Below are 22,808 nucleotides of genomic sequence, written 5' to 3' on the forward strand. Positions count from 1 at the left end.
AGGTTTCTGATGAGGGACACACAGATAGTGCTAGAAACAGAATGTGTATTGATAAACATAGCACCAGAAAAGTGACTAGAGATCTGGGAAAGGTTAGAAGGTCTGTGGTGTTGATTTTAGGCATGCTGGGAACTGCACTACGAACACTAATGAGCCTGCTATATTTCTTGTCATCTTGTTTCTGGAGAGTTTCTTATCCCCACTCTGCTTTGGTTTCTGATGTGTTCATATTGATGGTCTTGGCCAGACCCTCATAGTCACCCCAGTCAGGTTTTGAGAAATCTGTCAGGCTTTCTGTGGTACAGCCCACTTCCTGTTCTTTTTAAAATAAATGTTATAAAATCCTTGCAAATAAATAAAAATGCTACATATCAAAAATTAGCCAGACCTAAACTCTATGCAACTTAATGAACTTATGTACGTTTAAAATTGGCCTTTGAAATGGAAGCTGTGAAGGTTCACATTAGATTTCACACTTTCAATACTGAATACATTTTACGCACTTATCCACTACCAAATCCATCTACTCTTCAAAATCTCCAGTTATCTAGAGTGAGCTGGACCCCATCAGTGCTGAGACCAAAACCAATTCCATAGGCAATCTCCCTAAAAGTAGAACCATTGCACACTTGTCAAACCTTTTCTTTCTGAAGGAGGAGTCTGGATTTTTTTTAACTTCATTTGCACAGAACTCAGAGAATGGTGATGATGACTAATTCTGTAGTAGAGTCAAGTGTCATCCAAGACCAAACTGGGTCCTCAGTTTGTTGAATAGTTAGTGTCTCAATACTTTTTCAAGACAGGGGCCATCTAGGAATATCATGCAAAAGTCACATAGAAGATCTGAGAGTCTACTCACATAAGAGCTGGGAGTTAGGGCATGACAGCCACATGCCCTGGGCTGTGCCAGGCAATGAAACCACTTCAAGTGACCACACACTTGTTGAGTGTCTCTCCACCAAGGCTTTTCTTTGCACTTGCTGCATAGCTAAGAACCTTTCTACTGATTTCTGTTTTCCACAAGAGAATTGATTGGTAGTTTGAAACCGTGTATCCAGGGGAGAAAGAAAATCTTCTGATATTACCTCTAACACCTGATAGTTTAATCTCTATAAAATCAGTATCTAAAAATTAGAAAAGGATAAATAAAACAGTATTCTCCTACCTGAAAACTTAAATCAGCTTGCAACTTGTCTGATTCTGTTGTCTGTTTGTAGTGTGACTGAACTAAGTAATGTTGGGGTTTACTAGATAAGTAGACAACTGAAAGGCACCTGAATTTCAGAAGGAAAAAATGGGTGCAGTGTTACCCAGAGATAATTATTTTATTGCCTCTGTTTCCTAAAAGTATATAATTACAAAGCAAATATGCACAGAATTACAGGTTTGAAACAAAAACAAAATTGATTACACTGGTTGCTCATATTAGTTTATTTGAAATCAACATGACATAACACTCAGTGGAACTTTTACCTAAGGAGCCTCTTTCTTGCAGCTCATCACTGAATACACACCTGAGTGTGATCCTTCAGTTCCAGCATGTCTAGGGATTGGGAAATAACAGGATTAAGGGCTTCTCCATGCTACTCTGAAGGCAAATGCATGTTGAGGTTTTACATGTGTCATGTGAAGAGGCTGGATCAGTCTCTGCTCTCCTTTTAGCCTTAACTCTCAAGGGCCATTGACAAAATTATCAGCCAAAGCAGAGTACTGGAAAACTGCCTAGCATGACCAGCAATTAAGGGAATATCGTGGATATCTCAGGAAAGAGACAATTGGAGAGCAGACAATAGCTATATTCAAGTGTGTGTGTGTGTGTGTGTGTGTGTGTGTGTGTGTGTGTGTGTGTGTGTGTGTGTGTGTGTAAACAGATTTAAATTTTACACATACTCAAGAGTGTGATAGAGAAGTAGGACTAGACTCCATAAAGTTATAAAATTATGGTTGGTGAATATTAGTGAAGGGGTTATAGATGTAAAGGAGCATTAAGTGGAAAGTTTCCAAAGCATGGAACAAAAATGACTTCCTTTACTTCCATTAGAATCAACACGCCATGTGCATTTAAAACCTCAGGCAAATTCCCAAACATTTACTATAGACTATCACAGAGGGCTATGAAGCACCATTCATGAGGATGATATTTGATGTTTGAGTTGTGACTGGCAGGGCACTCTGTGTAATGGTTCCCATTGTGTAGTGCTGACATCTAAAAATCAGCATTATAATTAAAACCCACATGTCACCAACCCAGGCAGGCTTACAGCTGTGCACAATTATTAATAAATGTAGCTTAGAGTCTAAGTTGGCAGCCATGCATGATCAACTAGGCATGTATTTACTTCAGTTTGCAAAAATGAATTCCAAGTTGGGGTTAGAGTTTTCTTTTAAGTGTAATAAATCATTTTCTAAACTAGGCAGAGAGGAATTTTGAGAAATTTTAATTAAATCTATTATTGCTTAACATTTATTACTATTACTTAAATTGACTTAATTAAGTTTACTATTGGGTACCTAATTAGAATTGTGTTATATGAAAAGTTAATCTGAGTTAACTCTGTTCTTATAAAACTTTATTATTTACTTATTTATTTTGTCAAACTCCTAAAATGCCATACTGGAAAGGAAATAAGATTGATTTGTTGCCCCAGCGCAAAATTTTATGTGTTGAGTGAATGACAGATCTTAAAATATTCACTTCCACCCTAGTAAGCTGCCTTCTGTGAGAGCCTTCACAGGGAAATGTCTCACAAGATGCACTTCACTTATTTTTTTGAAGAACCAAATTACCAGTGCACTCTTCCACCTCATTCTGAAGCATGGTAGTAACTAAATTTCAGCTCTTTTCAAAGATGGATTCAATCTTCAATAGCTCAAGATTTGCTATTTGGAAGATATTAAAGATATCCCTAGGGCAGAGGCACATCTGTATAGAAGAGCTCTGGGGACACTGAACGATACACAAGATTGTGTCCCTTAGAAGGAAACAGTAGGGAGCTTGTTAAAAAAAATGAGCTTTATCACTGTTCTGGAACAAGAGGTCCATCAGCCTTGTTGAAGGGATGCACTCTCCCCTGCCTAGGCTAGCTCAGTGACTATCATAAGGCCACTCCGGGTGTGTCTTGAAGCATTTCATTGCCATTTGGAAGTAGTAGAAACATGAAAATATTGTTGGATTGAAAATTAAGATCTGAAGCTGCTCAGGGTGAATAAGCTTCCGAACCTACCTGTCACCAGTGTCAGCGGACTGTGGAGAATCGGTGTTGAATGGCAGGAATAATTAGCAGAGACTGTGGAGGCATTGGGAGTGAGAATTAACAGAGTCCCAGAGGCAGGGTAGAGTTGACAGGAAGTCAGACAGGAGATTGCTCAGAAGGTGCAAATTGGAAGAAAGCAGTCTGTGGCACCTGCTCGCCTTGCACTCCCACACCTGAGAGTCAGCTGCCCTTTTGAGTGTTGTTTCTCTACTCCTGGTGTCAGTCCATCGAGTGGATCTCTGATTTCATTCCTGTTAGGTTCAGACATGGTCCATAGTTCTCCGCAAACTACAGGTTAATCTCCTTAAACTCCAAATTCGCTGAGTAAAATGGGAACAATCCTTACCATAGCCATCCTGTAAGTTGCTGTGAAGTCTCCCGTGGTTACTGCGTTGTACAAAACCATAAGTATATTATTAGTACTGTTTTCCACTCTTGTTAGTATACCCAATTTAAAAGGTTTTCAAATGCCATCTCACAAAATGGTGTTTCTTTTTAGGCCAGCTGGGTATAACCAGAGACGTGTAATGCGTGGCTGTCAACTCCCTTCTCAGGCTAATTAAGTCAGCATCTAAGTCTAGATCTCAGAGTTCAGTGTATTTTGCCCTATTTGTTTACTGGTTCCACCTCTTTGACTAAACATCTTAGTGATTATCATACATTTATAAATACACATTTTCAACTGTCATATTTAACTCCACACAGTTTATACTACTGAATACATCATCTGCAGAGCTCCTGATGTGCTATGATTTACCTGTATTTACCTCTACGTATGCTATTAGCTCCATAACACATTGCTTCTGTTTGCTGCCGCTGCTGTTGTTCAGAATGGGTAGTAGTTATCTTCACACAATTAAAATTAAAGACAGTTATATTTGCCTTGACTTTTACCATTTATATTATTCACTGAATCATGCAGTTCTACTTATTAGGCTAAAATATTATGCTGGGAATGAATTCCCTATTTTTGTTTCTCTGAAATTTTCTTTCACCTTCATTTCTGCAAGCTATTTTTACTGAGAATAGTCTGACTTGAGAGATTTTTATTTCACAACTTATTTTTTAAGTATTTTACAGCTATTCTATTGTTTTGTACCTTATATGTTTTCTAAAGTTTAGTTTGCTGTAGTTCTTATGATCATACTATACTTTCATTGTTTTTAAATTAGTTTTTATCTTAGCATACAAAATTATGAGTTCCATTCTCTCATTTTCATACACATGCACACACACACACACACACACACACACACACACACACACACACACACACACTTTCCTCCTCCTGTGTTTTTCGTTATTATTGATTTTAAATAGACTGACTAAGATAGGACTAGGTGTTCACAAGTCAATATTTTTCCCTTCTAGGATTCTCAGATCTATACTGTTACTGAGCACTTAGGCTCACAAACCTAATGCCCAGTTTCCCTGTGTTTTAATGCAACTGGGGGGGGGGCAGGAATTGATACAAGAAAATGGATTCATGTACAGTTTGGTCATCACTGTAAACAGGAGACAAACTTCAGTATTTTCTGAGGCAGCAGTAAAACCTCTGTAACACAGAAGCCAGGAAGTATGTGTAAGTTAATTGAACTGTGGAGTAAGATGCTGGAACTGTGAAAAATCTCTTTCCATAAAGCCAGTTCCTCCTTTGACTAGTGCTAGGGCTTTAGCTGTCCTTCCCCATGCATGGGGTTTGGGAAACATTTTAATTCTTTCATGTCCATTGTCTAATTGTTTGACAACTTAGGTGGGGGGGGGGTACAGACTCTGTCTTAGGGTATCATTTTTCCTGCCAGAGCTTCAGCAGAGAATCTAGTTACAGTCTCTCTCTCTCTCTCTCTCTCTCTCTCTCTCTCTCTCTCTCTCTCTCTCTCTCTGTGTGTGTGTGTGTGTGTGTGTGTGTGTGTGTGTGTTTCTCTCTCTATTCCCCATTCAATCTTCAAAGAAATACCTAGGGCTGGTGGTGGTGGCACACACATTTAATCCCAGAACTCTTTTACCACACAAAGGTTTAGAAGCTTTGTTCTGTCTTTCTTCCTACTCATATTCCTGCTCACCTCTATCTCCTGTTAAAACCCTCACCTTCCATGCCAGTAAGATGGCTCAGCAGGTAGGGGTTCTTGTCACCAAGCCTGGGGACCCACATGAGTTCAATCCCAGAAAGCCACATGGTAGAAAAGAACAGACTCCTGGATTGTTCTTTAACTGTACTCACCCAGGCACATACATATGTAAATACAGCAATTCTTTTAAAGTCTCTTAAAGCATTTGATCTTTGACTTTTGGCAGTTATAGACTCTGACCACATCTCCATCAGTTCATGTGTTTTCCATGTTTGCAGAATCGCATCGCTAAGCGCAGCAGGAAGCTCGTGGATTACGACAGTGCTCGCCATCACTTGGAGGCTCTGCAGAGTTCCAAAAGGAAAGATGAAAGTCGGATCTCTAAGGTAAGGATGGATTCAGTGTGTGACATTACTCTCCAAATCTTAAGGCATGTAGCAGCCTTGTTTTTAAAAATTAGATATTTCTCTTTTAAAGGAAGGCTACAATCAGGATAGAATTCTAACTAAATTATATTTTTCTAAGCCACTTTCATTAAAATAAGCTTTTTTCATGTTATTATACGTGAGATCCATGAATGACACTTACATATCTGAGCAGATCCTGAATGAATTACCCATCAGTTCCCAAGTAAATCAGTAAGATTGTGCCATGGAATTCCAGCCTTTGGGTGATTGCCTTTGTATATGATGATTGAATATTTTTCTCTGTAGTATCTTCTATAGCAAATTACAAGCCTAACTTGAAAATACACCTGGTAATAATTTATACTCTGCATGGAGCTCTGACTTTTCTGTAGGAGCATTTATGAACACTATCCACAGCAGAGATCCATATAGGCAGTATAGCATTTTTGTAGAATCAACAAATCAGACCAAGACTCAAAGAATAGCCATTGGCTTTCTTGTGAATCTTAATATTTCATATTTAATTACAAAGTGGTGTAGATTTCAACAAATACCTCTCCTCGAAGCTGTCTCAGGAAACCACAAGGCTATTCCTGTTTAATATGAAGTGATGCTTTCTGTATCAGAATAGCTTCCCATGTGTGTAAACATGTTGTGTGTCATTTCTAGGCAGAAGAGGAGTTTCAGAAAGCTCAGAAAGTGTTTGAAGAGTTCAATGTTGACTTACAAGAAGAATTACCATCGTTATGGTCAAGGTAAACATGCTTCTGCTCCAGTTTGCACATACCCACTTTGACAGTTCAAGAGGAGTGGCTTTCCCCTGTGTCACCTTCCTTGCCTATAATATTTCTGTGCTGTCTGGGAGAAGTACTGTATTTATGCTTTCCAATATGGAAGCTACTTGTCACATACACCTGCTGAATACTTGGCTTATGCTTGGGAGACTGAGGAATGAAATTTTATATTTATTTTGTTGCATCTCATTTTAATTAAATAGCCGTATGTGCCTGGCAGCTATTTAGACACTGATATGTTTCTCAAGTGGAGACTCAAACTTTAAGAGAATTTCCCCTAACCTTAAGACTTACAGTAAGACCCCTTCCGCTCTTATTTCCCTTATTCTAAGACCTCTTCTAGTCATCTGACCTTGCTCTTTGGATTTTTAACCTGAGCTATATTCCTATTTCAGCCACAAAGTGCAGTTCTGATTTACAGGCATTTCACAGTTTTTGTGGTACCAAGAGAGATTTATATGGTTTATTCCATTGTCATTGCTCAGTGGTGGAACCAGGAAGTTCCTGGAAGCAGGGATGCCTTATGTTCCTCAGTTCTCATCAGCAGTTCCAGGCCACCAGCCCCTCCAACAGAACTCTGCTCGCCATGCTGTATTAGTTTTAGTCAATCTCTTCCCCATACCTTCCAAATAGCTGGTGGCCCTGAAGAAATTAAACTCACATGCAGGCTTAATTTCCCACTGCTTTTATCTGAGGCTCTCTAACTGAAATTGCACACAGTCATGATTTTTCAAAAATACATAGCTCTTTTCCCATTTACATTGCTCAACCCTGAAATTGAAGTCAGTACTTTTAATCTTCACTGTCTCCTATGGGGAAATGCACAGGACTGGCCATGCAGCAGGGAACATGTATTCAGTGATAAATGCTTGAATCCCTGCATCAAACTCAGACATTCTGAAATTATTCACTGTGTTCAGTTGTGCTGTGGTGTTCATCCAGTCCTCTCTTCTCTGTCTTCTGCCTAATTATTCTATTTATCACTGAAGCTGAGTTATTGACATCAGCTATTTTCAGGCCCATTTTCCTCTTCAGTTCTGCCAGCTTTTTAAAAATATATTTTACTCCCTTTTCAGATGTGCATAGTATTGAGGATATTATCCTTACAAAATGTCCTATGTTTTGGTTTGCTTGCTTTGAGACAGGGTCTCATATAGCCCAGTCTGCCTTTTAACTTGATTTATAGCAAAGGATTACTTTGAATTCCCAATCCCCTTGACTTCACCCCCCTCCCCAAATGCTGGGATTACATGTGTACACCACCACATGAAGCTATAAAGTGTCCTCTTTTATCTCTCTTAATACATGTACCTGATACCTGCTTCAGGTCTCTGTTGCTCACTCTTTACATGGTACCCTCCTCATCACCCTTTTCTTTTCTTTTTTCTTTTTCTTTTTCTTTTTTTTTTGTTTTTTTGTTTTTCGAGACAGGGTTTCTCTGTGTAGCTTTGGAGCCTATCCTGGCACTTGCTCTGGAGACCAGGCTGGCCTCGAACTCACAGAGATCCATTCATCACCCTTTTCTATTATTTTCTTTCACTCTGTTTGCATCTCTGGATCTAAAAGGTGGATGGTATTAAGATGGATGCTTGTCTTTAGTTTGTTCTTTGCTTATTTTGTTCATCATACATTTCTTCCATGCAAAGGGAATTGTTTCAAACATTTGGCTGTATAAAGAATAAAAGTATGATCTGTGGATATGGCTCACTCAGTGATGTGCTTGCCACACAAGCATGAGAACCTGATGTCAGATCCGCATTGCCAAATAGAGCGGGCATAGTGGCATGCATTTGTAACTCAGCATAAGGGCCAGAAACAGATGGATCACTGAAGTTCACCAGCCACCAATCATGTCAATTAGTGAGCTGCAAGTTCAGTGAGAGACCTCATTTCAAAATATGAGATGAGAAGTACACTTCTGGTCACCCTACACAATCAACAAATGCATTCACACATAATCAACTGCATAGAGGAAGAAATGGTTGCAAAAGATTGTATTATTTATTATTTATTTGGGGAAGTAGCTGGAGGTCGAACTTAGAGTCTCATTCACACTACAGAAGTATTCTACCTCCTGACCTATATTTATATTTTTACCAAACTTGTGATTCTTTCGAGATGGTTATAAAGTATTCATATAAAGATGGAGGATGCTGTAGGGGATACTTAAGATGAATATTTTGAAGTCAGTATTTGGTAAGCAAATATTCCAAGATGGTGAGTGCACAAATAAAGGCGTGGGTATTACAGATTTTTGATTCTTGGAACGTCTTTTAATTTTTTAATGTGTTTTGGTATTTTACCTACATGTATTTCTGAGTACCACATGTATCTGGTAGCCATGAAAGCCAGAAGAAGGTGTCAGGTCCCCCAGAACTGGGAAGTTAAGAATGATTGTGAGCTGCCATGTGAGCACTGGGAACTAAACTCAGGTCCTTGGGAAGAGCAGTCAGTGCTCTAAACTGCTTAGACATCTCTTGAACTTTAGTTCTTGGAAGTTTAATTAATGTAATATGGCATGAGGTTAATTAGAAAACAAATTCTAAGGATGGAATTATAGGGAAAGAGTAGGCCAAAGGCTAAGTTTAGATTCACTTATTTATCAAATTTTTATTGGTTACTCACTGCTTGTCAAACTTCTTTGATGTGTTATAGATCTTATACTGAGAGTTGTATTTTCTTACAGCCTACGCTGAAGGATAAGAAATAACAAAAAGTAAAATGTCAGACAAAAATAACAAAATGGAGACTGACATTGCTGGTTGATCACTGTAACTTCAGTGATGTGGACTGCTTCACTCAAATGTTTAGTGCATAATGAAAATGAAGGTTTGGGAATGCACTGAGTTCCATCTTACATTTGCTGTGTTTAAAGAATCATTAGGAAGCCTGTTAAGGTATCAGTGTCTGGGGCTCGGAAAGGAGGATAGGAAACACTAAGTATGGATGATTAGATGCCCAGATGCCTGAGTGGCAATATGAAGCAATGTGCAGTATCAGGAAGCCCTGAAGGAAAACCTGTGAGGAAATAATCAGAGCTCTATCAGGACCCTGAAATTATAGAATCTCAAGAAGCGAGTGACCAGAGAACACTCCAATGATGAATGCATTCCAGGAGTGCCCGTGACAATAGGAAGTTCAAATACAGGGGAACTAATGATACTTCACCTGTGCTGAACTACCAGAGAGGGATCAGTGGGTAGAAGGATCAGCGGCCCATGGCAGGCATTGATGACTCCATCAGATGTGAGGGAACAGCACACTGGATATCTCTGGTTTGAAAATCTTGACTTAAGGATAGGCATGAGGAATCATACAGCAAATATAGAGAGTTGATAGAACAAGGTAAACCTTTGAAAATCAACTCTTGGCCATTTGAGAAGATGGCAGTGCAAAGGGGGACATTTGACCTGAGAATGTGTGGGATGAGTAGTGGATAGGAACTGCATAGGGGTGTTGATAGAACTGGCCAGATAGGACTGGGGGGCTATTTTACATGATTCTGGCTTGACAAGGACTGGTCCCCAGTAGACTCGTTGCTTGGAATAAAGAAATAGTGATCTCATATACATGGTGGAGGATTTTGGTGCTTCCAGTCATAAATGGGATGTCTTCATCAAAGTCTTCCTCTCCTTAAGGCTCAGGGATCTTTGTGGAAGAAGAGGCATACAGATTGTAAAAGCCAGAGATGATGGATGATTCCAAGGAAACAGTGTCTTCTAGACACAACAGGATTGATGCACATATGAACTCACAGAGACTGTGATAGCATGCACAGGACCTGCACAAGCTTAAGACAGAGAGAGTACCAGCACAGAGAAGGGGAAGTGAACATGGGCTCCCACCCCTAATCAAGAAGCTATCTGCAACTTCTTGTCTTGTTGGGACTTTATTATCTAATTGGTCTTTTGTTTGTTTCATTTTGATTTCTGTTTTTGTGGTTTTGTGAAGGTTTTAAATGCATGTGTTCTGCTTTTGTTTTTGTTTGTTTTAGTGAGAAGTAACATTTGGGTCGGCAGGGTGGTGGGGAAGATCTAAGAGGCATTGGGGGGGGAGAAAACATAAAAACATATTGCTTGAAAAAATTGAATTAAAAAGTTCAGAAAAAAAAAAAAAAAACAGAAAGAGGGCCGGGCAGTGGTGGCGCACGCCTTTAATCCCAGCACTCGGGAGGCAGAGGCAGCCGGATCTCTGTGAGTTCGAGGCCAGCCTGGTCTCCAGAGCGAGTGCCAGGATAGGCTCCAAAGCTACACAGAGAAACCCTGTCTCGAAAAAAAAAAAACAGAAACAAACAAACAAAAATAAAAAACAAACAAAAAACAGAAAGAGGTGGTAATCATACACAAGTTTTAAAAATAGGGTCATAGGTGCTTGCAAATGTAATGAGGGATTTTTTCCCCCTGGAATAGGTTAAATGTGAGACCCTGGGTTGCTCAGCCAATAGAAACAGCTTGACAGATATATCAAAGCTTCCTTCTTCAAACTTTTCACTAAAAAGGAAAATATTATAAGGAAACACTGAGACATAGAATTTCATTTATTCATCTTCTCTGGAATTTACTCATTGAAAAATAAACTCAAAACAATATTCACTGTCATGGTTTGGATGAAAAATGTCCCTCATAATGTTCAACATTTGAGCACGTGGTCCCTGTTGGTGGTGCTGTTTGCTGAGGTTTGAAGTAGTGAGTCCTTGTTAGAGGAAGTATGTCACCAAGGATGGTCTATGAGAGCTTAAGGCATCACCTTACAAGTTGTTTCTCTTCTTCATGATTGCTCTTTAAGATGTAGTCTCAGATTCCTGCTACTGCTGCCATGCTGCTATCACCATTACAGATTCTTGTCACTCTGGAATTGTAAGCCTGGTTACAATCTCGTCATGATGTTTTATCAAAGCAGAAGACAAGTAACTACCCATCTTCCTGGCCAGCTCACATGTGTCCTCTCAAGTAGATGTTTGCAGCTGGGTTTCTTTAGATGTTTGTGTCGATACCCATTCATTTTTTATATTTGTTAGCATAGGAGCTACAAGGGCATCTTGCCATTCCCATGTGGTTTTATACATTGCTTTTATAATTTAAGAAAAATTGATCCAAATGCTCACTGAAATTCCTTGGTACCATTTGAGCTTACTACTATGGATGTACCAAGAGTTTTGTAGGTTTTGTTGAGTAATTACAAACAAAGGTTTGATTATATCCTAAGAAAGTGGGGTTATATATTCCATTTTGAACCTCCAGAAACATTTCTCAGCTAGTGAGTGGTTTCCTCTATACAGCCTTGTCAGAGTGCCCACACTGTCTCTCCTTTCCCATATAGCTATGTCTGACCTTGTCTCTTCAAATTCAAGTGCAAAGTATGTCCTTTCTCCTATCTCAAAGCATAATCTACATGCTTCTTCTAGTCTGTGAATAAATGTGACTTTCAGCCTGGCAAGGGCCTCCCCCCTTGAGATCCAGCTGCCTCTCACCTTCTAGTGTCTCATCTGAGTCATTACTGTTTCCCAAACACATTATGCCAGGGTTTTTATTACCATTTTCTTATATGCATAAGTATATGTACGTGTGAAAATGCATATATTTGTCCCCTGTATTTGTGTAGAATTGGTTCCCAGAACCCCCAGGGGAAAGCAAAAATCCATGGCTACTGAAGCCCTTTACATAAAATAATGTAATATTTGTGTATAACTTCCTATGCACAATCATCTCTAAAGTACTTAGAAGACTTAATGCCATGATAAAATTATGCAAATAGCTGTTGTAAATTGTTCAGAAAATAAGATGGAGAAAGAATACAGTTTGTTCGGTGCAGATGCCCTCTGTTTACTGATGGTTTTAATCCATGGGTGGTTGAAACACAGTGTACAGAACCATGGATACAAAGAACCATCTGCATGCATATATATGGAAAATATGGGATTTGAAGTAGTTACAAAAATATGTGAAGTCTGGGTCACATGGTGACTATTGGTATAGGAAATAAGTGTAACGTGGCAGGGATTACTGTATAAGATAAGCCACAGAAAAATAATGCCTTATTTATGGGACAGATTTACCTACCATTGAACTGTCACTTCATTTCAGAGTTCTTAAATTTGGCTCTAAGATTTTATTTTAGTTAAAATTCAAAAACATCTAATTTAAGCTGATACTGAAATTATAAACATCATTGTTATAGTAAAGGATTCTATGATTTTTTATTACATTTTCCTCTTTGGGGGTTTTATATTCTATATATATATTATTTTTATAATGGTAATTAGACCAATTTAAACTAGAAACAAGCTTGTTTTACATGTCAACCCCAGTTCCCTCTTCCTCCCCTACCCCTGCTGCCCACATACCCCCTATCTCATCCCCTTTCTGCTCTCCAGGGAGGGTGAGGCCTTCCATGGGGGATCTTCAAAGTCTGTCATATTATTTGGAGCAGGGCCTAGATCCTCTCCCATGTGTCTAGGCTGAGAGAGTATTCCTCTATGTGGAGTGGGCTCCCAAAGTCCATTCATGTAATGGAGGTAAATACTGACCCACTACCAGAGGCCCCCAAAACTGCCCAGGCCTCCTGATTGACACCCACGTTCAGGGGCTCTGGGTCAGTCTTATGCTGGTTTCCCAACTATCAGTCTGGGGTCCATGAGCAACCTGTTGTCCAGGTAAGCTGTTTCGGTGGGTTTCTCCAGCCTGGTCTTGACCCCTTTGTTCATCATTCCTCCCTCCTGCAACTGGATTCCAGAGTTCAGTTCAGTGTTTAGCTGTGGTGGTCTACTTCTGCTTCCATCAGCTGCTGGATGAAGGCTCTAGGATAGCATATAAGGGAGTCATCAATCTCATTATCAAAGAAGGGCTTTTAAGGTAGCCTCTCAACTATTGCTTAGATTGTTAGTAGGGTCATCCTTGTAGATCTCTGGACATTTCCCTAGTGCCAGAATTCTCTTTAAATCTATAATGCCTCCCTCTATTATGGAATCTCTTTTCTTGCTCTCATCTATTCTTCCCCTGACTAAATCTTCCTGCTCTCTCATGTCCTACTCTCACCTCCTCTTCTCCCCTTCTCTTTCTTCTAGCTCCCTCTCCCCTCCTCCATACTCCCAATTAGCTCAAGAGATCTTGTCCCTTTCCCCTTCTCTGGGGGACCATGTATGTCTCTCTTAGGGTCCTCCTTGTTTCCTAGAATCTCTGTTGGTGTGTTACCCTGGTTTTCTCTTCCTGTGAACTGCATAACACTGGACAGTTAATCTCCATTTATTTTTTTCTAGTAAATGAGGATTACTGCTCCAAGGGATTAGTGTGAGCATCAAATAAGGGAACAAATAAAAGCACCTTGATGGTTCCTGGTTCCATCCACCCTCATTGTTTTTCCATTACTATACACTGCAAGGTTCTGCTTAAGCAAGAGATCATTAAGTTTCCTTTTTTTAAACTGAGAGTTCAGATCTAATTAAACAATCAGGATACTAGTTATTTTTGAGAATTTTATTGAAACAATAAAATGAATTAAAGTTGTTGTTACTCAGATGAGTTAAACAGAATAAAGTAAAATAGAGTCCAGATATTTTCATTTGAAATTTATCCTTGGGTGACAGGCTAAGTCCCCATTTGGCATTTGTGCTTACTCTTAGGGATCTCAGATGAAGACAGATGGAATTTGCCTCATGTCCCAGCATCTTCCCATAATTTCCCTTTCCAAATGTGTTTGAGATATTGCCAATGGGCAGCTTGTGTACTCAACAGCAAAGAAAAGTTAGGCTTACTATAAGATGTTACTAAATCCAACATTGTTCAAAATTATGTATAGGAAGCAGTCTTAATATGCTATTTCATTGCCATTAAAATCCATTTTTTTTTCTAACTGGTTTCTCCTTTGGGTTTCTCCATGGTAGACGAGTTGGCTTTTATGTCAATACTTTCAAAAATGTCTCCAGCCTCGAGGCCAAGTTTCACAAGGAAATTGCAGTGGTGAGTAATGGTGACTGTGTCCCTTATGGAAGGCAATGCAAAGGAAGCAAAGGGCATGGCACACAATCACAGACTAATTTACCCTCTTACATGGTTCCTGTAGCAGTGGTTTGTCACTACTCTCTGCACGAATCACACTGCTTTTTGCCATTCGTAAACACACAGATCTCTATATCCTTCCAAAGTTTTATCATAGCCTTACTATCTTGTTTTCCTCTTCTGTTGGTTGAAGTTGAAATTTCAAGTGATGTTCTAACTTGATGAAAAATTGGTCTTAATAATATTCAGAAAAGCATCAGCCATGTTGATTACTATTGTTTTTGTAGTTAGGAAACCGTAGGACTATTTCTAATAGAATTAAGACAACCAGTTTTTCTCTTCTGCTTTATATTCTAGTGAATACATATTTGATTGATTTAGTGTTTGGTTTATTTCTTCTTAGCTGTAGATTTTAAATTTGATATATGGAATTGCAAGTACCCTGAGACCAATCTAATTCTTAGAGTAATTGTAGCCTCTCATTAAATGATTTCTTTCTTAGAGAGAATAGCATGGGTGGGCACTAGGATGTCCTGTAGCTAATAGGCCTATGTCCCTTTAGCTTTGCCACAAGCTCTATGAAGTGATGACGAAACTTGGTGATCAGCATGCTGACAAGGCCTTCAGCATTCAAGGAGCTCCCAGGTAGGCCACTGTTCCTCAGAGCTAGTTCTGTTTCATGTGCGAGTGATGTGCTATTCATTGAATTTTCTGGAGTCTGGAGAGCACATTATATTGTTTTATATACCTTGTAAAAGTCTAAAAGGACCCTTCTCACCAAGAGCGATCCCAACCTTAGATTTTGGGCTTTTATACTTCCTTCTGGCCTTCAGATACCTCAATATGCTACTGATCATTGTACAAGTAAGTAACTGCCTCTCTGGTTTACATGGGACCTGAGAGCAATAGTGTGAGATAGTGATCATTTCTACTTGTTACTTTACCCAGAATAGAAAATATTCAAAGACTACAAAGTTGTATGCTGATTCTTATCTGTTGAAGAAAGGAAGGAAGTAGGAAGACCTCTCTACCCTCTATCTCTGCCTTGCATTTACCGCTCAACATGACTTTATCATGATTCCATTGTCTGTTGCTGTTAGTGTGCCAGTAATAGACTGAGGGTCCAGTGGTACATCTTAGCTGTTTACCTTGATTTGATTGTATGCCTACTTTCTCTTATGATTTTGAAGTCTCTTTTATCCCACCCATGCTTAGCAAGCATCAGAAGCCCTTTAGTTTCTAAAGGGTTAATTTGCCTCTGTGGTCAATTGGTTCTGTTTTCCTTGCTGAAGTCCAGTAACCTGTATAGTTAAAAAGCTCATTTTAAAAAATTGATAGAAAAAGTGGAGTGTTGTGGAATGAAATGGTTTCTAAGGTGATGTTCAGTTCTAAGATTCTACACTTGTAGGTTTTATATCAGTCATTGAAAACACTCATAGGAATATACTTATAGTATTATTCACAAACATATGCAGTGCCAACCTCTCTATATGTCAGTGTGTGATGACGGCTGTTTTGATCACTTGCTACTCCTGAGACTGGCCATAACTGTGCCCCTGCTGTGGCTGCCAGAGTAGCAAGTGTGTCTTCTCTCTCCAAGGGAAGGACATCACCTAAAAGGAGCCAGGAAAGAGACAGAATTGTGGATCCAACATTGTTTGAATATCCAAATGACTTTTGGTTATTGTAAAAGCAAAGTACATAAAGAAACCAAGAATGACTTCCTCACATGGAAATGAAATCAACAGTTAGTTATATTTGGAAAATACCAGTTTCAAAATCAGCTAAAGCAAGAAGTAGGATCATGGCCACTTAACAAATGTCTCTTTTTTGTTCTTCTTTCTTCTTATTCTTAATCTTGCTTTTTATTTATTTATTTATTTTTTACATTCCTCTGCAGAGCAAGGTGGTGAGTTAGCTCTCTGGGAAGTCTCTAGAGATTAGATTGGTAGTATTTCCAGTCAGAGGTCATGATTGCTGGCCCAGAGCTCCAATCATGTAGATCAGTGGTTCTCAATCTGTGGGTCATGACCTCTTTGGGGGTCACATATCAGATATCCATTATAATCTATGACAGTGGCAAAATTATAAAGTAGCAATGAAATAATTTTATGGTTGAAGGTCACTACAACATGAGGAACTGTATTAAAGGGTCACAGTATTAGGAAGGTTGAGAACCACTGATGCAGTGTCTCCTCTCTGAAGAGTACACTCCTTTAGCTCTTGAATGTGTAGACCATGCTGCTGTGTCTGTTCTCTTATTTAGATCACAGACTCTGTTCCTTCTGGCTGCTATCTTAGAAGTTCTTAGAGAGTAGGACGTGTCCCGGTTGCCATCTGAGTCATCATGTTAAGCTGTCCCCAAGCACCTGGCAAGGTGCCTAGAACATGGTGGTTTCTCAGGAAGTTATGGAATCTCACCTGTCATGTGGTCTGCTGGCACATTGCAACGTGTCTGAGTTAGTCATTGTTTCATAAAGCATGGAAAAAAGTAACGGGTGACTCCTCCACTCTCACAGAAGATTTATTAACACTCTCCAGAGATGCCTTGGAAAACAAAAGTGACAGTTTTCTGGGTAGCTTTTTATAGATTGTGGCATGACATGATTCTCCTGTCTATCAAAAGTGAAGCTGGTTTTATTACTATATCTTATGTTGGGAAATCTTTGAAGCTTGTTTGACATGTGGAGAGAACAAGGCATTTGTACTAAGATCTAAATGCAAATATAGTAAAACACTGTTTCTTTCTTATTTTTAACTTATTTACACTCTGCCTTTTGCATATCTAATGTGGGGTCAAAATTGCATGGCTGATGTAAAGAAAAGTGATCATGCATGGCTGGGTTCTGGCTCATAGGGAACAATTTAAGTGGTGCCAGTTGTCAGCATCTATTACTATTGGTAACAATTAGAATTAGCCTGGAAATGGGGAATAAAATAACAATGATATTAAGCTTCAGGATTTCTCTGGGATAAAGAATCTTGGGTCACAGGAGTCCTGCTTCTCAGAAGACCTCTTGCTCAATCCTCTGTGTCCATCCAGTGATTCCGGTCCTCTTCGCATTGCAAAGACACCATCACCCCCAGAGGAGCCTTCACCCTTGCCCAGCCCAACAGCCAGTCCCAACCATACACTAGCACCTGCGTCTCCTGCCCCAGTGCGACCCAGGTCACCTTCACAGGTAGGAAGTGTATACAGGGGTCATGGTAGAACTCATGGGTAGGTGATTTTCTCGGGCATCATTCTGTGGTGACAAGGTATTATAAAATGTTTCTGTGGCAAAACTAAGGTATGAGATAGTAGACATTAGTACCACTATGATCAGTCTGTTTTTCTATTTGATTTTTTGCTTCTATTCTGAGTGATTGATTCCTTTGGACCATCTTGCCCAACCCCAGCTTCTTGAGCTGTAAAGTACTTATCTCTACTTTCTCTTGCAATCCTGCCTTTCAGAGGCTGGGGGTCTATTCAATGATGGAACAATTGCTTGGCTTACCACATGCTCTGAGTTCAATTATTAACCTTGAAAAACAAAAATCACATCTTCAAAGCTCCATTTATTCTGCATTCTTGCTGGACCTCCTTTTCAGTGCTGGAGGCTACACTGGAGTCAAGGACTACCCAGGACTGCAGTAATGTTTGGTATTCCATCACCTATATTGTGTTACATATGAGTAAGTGATCCCTCAGTAAAAACAAGTTAAAAGAAATTATAAGGACCAGGCAAAGGGAATTGAAAAGGAAAAAATACCACTTGATTTCCCTACATTGATTGAAAACAACATTTCTGTAGGGACATTCAGCATCCATGGTCCAGTATAAGCTTTAATAAATATGGCTGAAGCTGAAAGTTGTAAGAAGATACATGCAATAGACTGTAAAGTTCTCATTTCAAAATCCTGGAGTGCAAAGTGAAGTGGAAGTTGGTCTCATTGATTCAATTGGAAAAAAGCAAACAAACAAAACAAAACAAAAAATGGGCTTAATTTTTGTTTTGAAATTCTGATTTTCGGTGGACAAGAGATATCATCTGTAGTTGAGCTGAGAGAATGTCTTGCCTCCATGTGACATCATCGGTCCTGCAGCCCTGGGAAGTGCTCAAATTGAGATGCAAGGACTCTTAGGTCATGACCATTCCAATGACTTCTTCCAATTAGACCATTGCTTGTCAGTGTTCAGAGAGCCCCCTAAGTGGACAGGATTCCTGACTTGAGCCAAGCAGGCTTACACCTATGGACAGTTCAGTTTCTTTCAGAAGTCTGTCTGATGGCACAACATCTCTGGCTACCATGTTTCTATTTGATGCTTCCTAGACAAGGAAAGGGCCTCCTGTTCCACCTCTGCCTAAAGTCACCCCAACTAAAGAACTGAAGCAGGAGAACATCATCAATTTCTTTGAAGACAACTTTGTTCCAGAAATCAATGTGACAACACCTTCCCAGGTGAGTGCTCTGGGATGTCTGTGAAAGTACCATGATGGCAGGGAATTTCAGGGCAGCTGCAGACAGAGAAAGCAGCAGATATTGAGCCATTAGTAAGATATTGTCACTTGGGCTTGCTTTATTTGTGTAAAAAGGATTACATGCACAATGTATAGATTTGAGTATGCTAATATTTACTGAGTAGAATATTATTTATTGCAGAGCATATTTTGAAAGCACAAAATGAAGAGTCACTGTCATCTTACCATTCTGACGTAACCATGAGTACACTTTGGCCTGCTTTCTTTCAATCTGTCTTCCCTCCCTTGAGAATTTATCAATTTCATATTTTAAGAATTAGGCTGTATTGTTATGCAGTCCTAATGTTGCTACTTCAGTTTGCTGGTCATTTTTATTTCACAAAAGCATTGTCTTTACCAAAGCATTGACCTTTACTATCCTATCAACTGGACTTAGCAACCTCTGATTCTTAGACACACATGTTTATTTCCAGATTGCATCAGCCTACACATTTGCTACTAGCCAAAGACTTTTTCTGGTTCTCTATATTAACAATTGCACTGAGCATATTTTAGGCTGGCTTGTCCTTTCTCAGTTGCTTTTACCTATGTCCACCCGTAGCCTCCTCTCAATTCCATCACATGTAGGGACTTTTAGTCCTCTAGAAGCCTGTGTACTTAGCTGAGGACATCCCTGTCTAGGAGATGAGGCTACTTAAATGGCAAGAAGATGACACACAGAGTAGTTCAGAAGTAAAGATGAGGTTTAGAAGTGTTCTTTCTTTTAAGTGTTTTTATTTGAAGTTTTCTGGCTCCCTTACAAGGACCCTCATGGTGGGGAGAGGGAGAATCAAGGTACTTTTGAAAATTACAGATGCCAGGAGTGTCCTCAAGTGCTTCTGGAAGCATTAACTCTTGCTTGAGTGGAAGAGATGGGAGCAGGGTTGGTTAGGGGAGGGGAGAGGGAGCCCTTCAGGATGGAAGCTCAGTTGATTTTTGAAATTAAAACCCACCAGAAACATATGGCAGTCTATTGGGGGTGGGAGACATTATTTAACCTGTTTTATTTTAATCTAAGAGGGAGAAAGAGGAGGGATTCTGGTTTATCTGAAAGGCACTCTGGCTCCAGTAGCTGGATCACAGAGCATGAAATCCAATATTTCCATTCACCAAATGGATCCTGTTTTCACATCAAGATGTGCAGAGATGTGAAATGGAATTTATATTTTAGTTTGTCATCTTGAGTTATTAAGTGGAAAAATCTAGTTTATTTCAAATAGAAACTGCCTTTTTGCAGTCTTTTTAAATATTTTGCTCAGTTGCTTCTTCTTCTGTGGCTGAAAGCAACATTGTGATTCATTTTTAACACATCTAGCAGTCTCTAGTCTTGGGACCTCACTTGGAGAGATGGAAGTCTACATGGTCCAAATCAGTGATGTTGACTGCTGCAGTGACTTAACATATTCTGTCCTCTGAGCTGCCTAGGCAAGCCACTGCCATTTACAACTGTCCCACTTAAAACAATTTTACTTCAAGTGTTTCATGTAGGATTTTTGGACACATACATGTTATATGCTTATAATATTAGATGCATTGAAGACTGTATATCAGGACTTATAAGCTAACGAATTGTATATTCAGGGTGATAATATTTTGAGCAATGCACAGATGAATGGATAATAAAGGAAAGATAGCAAATTCTTGATGAAAAATGAAGTATTGATAACTAGAAAGATGAAAATTTTCTGAAAAGATTTCTCCCTACATTGATGCAGAATGATTCTTTTCAGTTTTTTTTCTAAGTGAGTCATCCTGCATTTAGAAGATAGTTTATGGCTGCAAATGGCTATTTTTATCATGCACTTAATGGAAAAGAAAAATGCTTGTGTTCATCCTGGCCAGATGCTGCAAATGTAAGAAGTAAAATCTATCCTGTCTGATGGAAAAATCGTCTCAGCAGCAACACATTCCCAGCTGTGTGCTTGGGGCTGAGAACAGAACTCCAGCAAGCCTGCAGAGCCCTCTCATGGCCCAAACCTTAGAGATAGCTCAGAACTTCCTGTGGGAAATGCTTTTTGCGTACTCATAGGACACTATGGAATGTTAGACCAAAATGCCTTTCTGATTTCCTAGCTTTTTTGTTCACAAAATGAAACTGTTAAAGGATAGCTCATCCTTTCTTAAACTTTCCTCCCAAGAACTTAAACAGTAAAAAGCAATCATGTGCATGAATCCATTATTATGCTTTATTTTATCAATTCTTTGAGGATTTCATAACTGATATTTTGGTACTAATTCACTCCTTCTATAATTCCTCCAAGATCCACACCACACTCTTCCCTACTCATCAAACTCTGACAACTTCTTCCTCTTTCTCTTCCTTCTCTTCTGCCTCTTCTCCTTGTCTTCTTCCTCTGCCTCTTATTCCTTCTTTTTCATTTTCTTCTTCAGGTACAGTTTGTGTTGGCCCCACGTATTCTTGAGGTCATGGCCTTCCACTAAAATGTGGTCAATCTGCTAAATACCACATCCTTAAAGAAAATTGACTCTCCCTGTCCCCAAAGCTGAAGCTATCAATTTTGGTAGCTCCTCAGCTAGCGGTGGGACTTTATGCACATACACCCTTTCCATGCTGAAATTCTGTCTGGCTTGAGCTTATGCAGGTGTCGTGTGTGCTGTCACAGCTACTGTGAGTTCATATGTGAAATTGCCCTGTTGTGTCCACAAAAGAGTTTTCTTGTCTGGCTATTGTACTCTGTCTGCCACCTCTTCCACAATGATCCCATTTATTTTAACAAGTTGTGGGTCTCTGTGTTAAGTGCCATCTACCACAAAAAAGTGTCTCTGACAAGGGCTAAGACATGCCTTAATCTGTGAATATAAGCTTATTTCATTATGATTTGGTTTAATCTACATCCATTTAGTAGAATAATAGTAGCAGGCTTTCCCATAGTCTCTCTGACCTGTCTATCCTCAGGCTTTTGGCCCAATAGTGGCACCAGGAATAATTTTTGTTTTTGTTGTTGTTGTTTTATTATGTACACACTCTTCTGCCTGCACTCCAGCAGAGGGCACCAGATCTCACTCAAGGTGGTTGTGAGCCACCATGTGGTTGCCAGAAATTGAACTCAGGACCTCTGGAAGAACAGTCAGTGCTCTTAATCGATGAGCCATCTCTCCCGCCCCTCAGGAATAGATTTTTAACTTGAAGAGTAGGTCTTAAATCCAATCAGAAAGTGATTGGTTACTCCCATGATATCCATGCCACTGTTGTACCAGTGGGCATTTCTTTTCTTTTTTTAAAGGATAACTGGTTTATTTTAGCTCACAATTCCAGGTTATCATCTGTGGTGCCATTCTATTTATGATATAACAAATGAGCTTGCCTGAAGATCAGAGTGCAAAGTTAGTCACACTAGCTAGTCACAGAGGCCAGGTAGTGGTGGCACATACCTTTAATATCAGCAGCCACACTAGTTAGCCATTGAGGCCAGGCAGTTGTGGTACACACCTTTACTCCCAGTGCTCTGGAGACAGAGGCACATGGATTTCTGTTGGTTCAAGGCCACCCTGTGCTACACAAAATTGATCCAGTCTAAAAGAGAAACAGAGCTCACATAAAGGTGATCTTAGCACTTGAGATCCCACACCTTTAATCCCAGAATTAGCAAGGAATATAAGGCAGGAAGAGACAGGAGCTGGGAGAATTCTAAGGTTTGGTGGAGAACAGAGCAGTCTGAGGTTCATTCCTTTGGTCCGAGCATTAGAAGAGGTGAGAACTCTCTACTGGCTGGCCGCTTGGGGTTCAGTTGGGGTTCTCTTAAAATGAGATCCTTTGATAAGAACTG

The 22,808-nt window shown here is 39.6% G+C and overlaps 1 protein-coding gene across 4 annotated transcripts in view; it reads left to right on the top strand.

The window, feature by feature from the left end:
• Amph (amphiphysin) overlaps positions 1–22,808 on the top strand; it is a 186,299-nt gene that overhangs the window by 128,562 nt on the left and 34,929 nt on the right. For all 4 annotated transcript variants that reach the window (XM_027409380.2, XM_035441502.1, XM_035441504.1 and 1 more), the window contains exons 6-11: positions 5,602–5,709; positions 6,400–6,485; positions 14,404–14,479; positions 15,081–15,163; positions 17,562–17,700; positions 18,833–18,961. In XM_027409380.2, coding sequence (XP_027265181.1) covers positions 5,602–5,709; positions 6,400–6,485; positions 14,404–14,479; positions 15,081–15,163; positions 17,562–17,700; positions 18,833–18,961 — 621 coding nt within the window. The remainder of the gene's footprint in view (positions 1–5,601; positions 5,710–6,399; positions 6,486–14,403; positions 14,480–15,080; positions 15,164–17,561; positions 17,701–18,832; positions 18,962–22,808) is intronic.

This window comes from Cricetulus griseus, chromosome 3, assembly GCF_003668045.3.
Source record: "Cricetulus griseus strain 17A/GY chromosome 3, alternate assembly CriGri-PICRH-1.0, whole genome shotgun sequence".
Taxonomy (NCBI): Eukaryota; Metazoa; Chordata; class Mammalia; order Rodentia; family Cricetidae; genus Cricetulus; species Cricetulus griseus.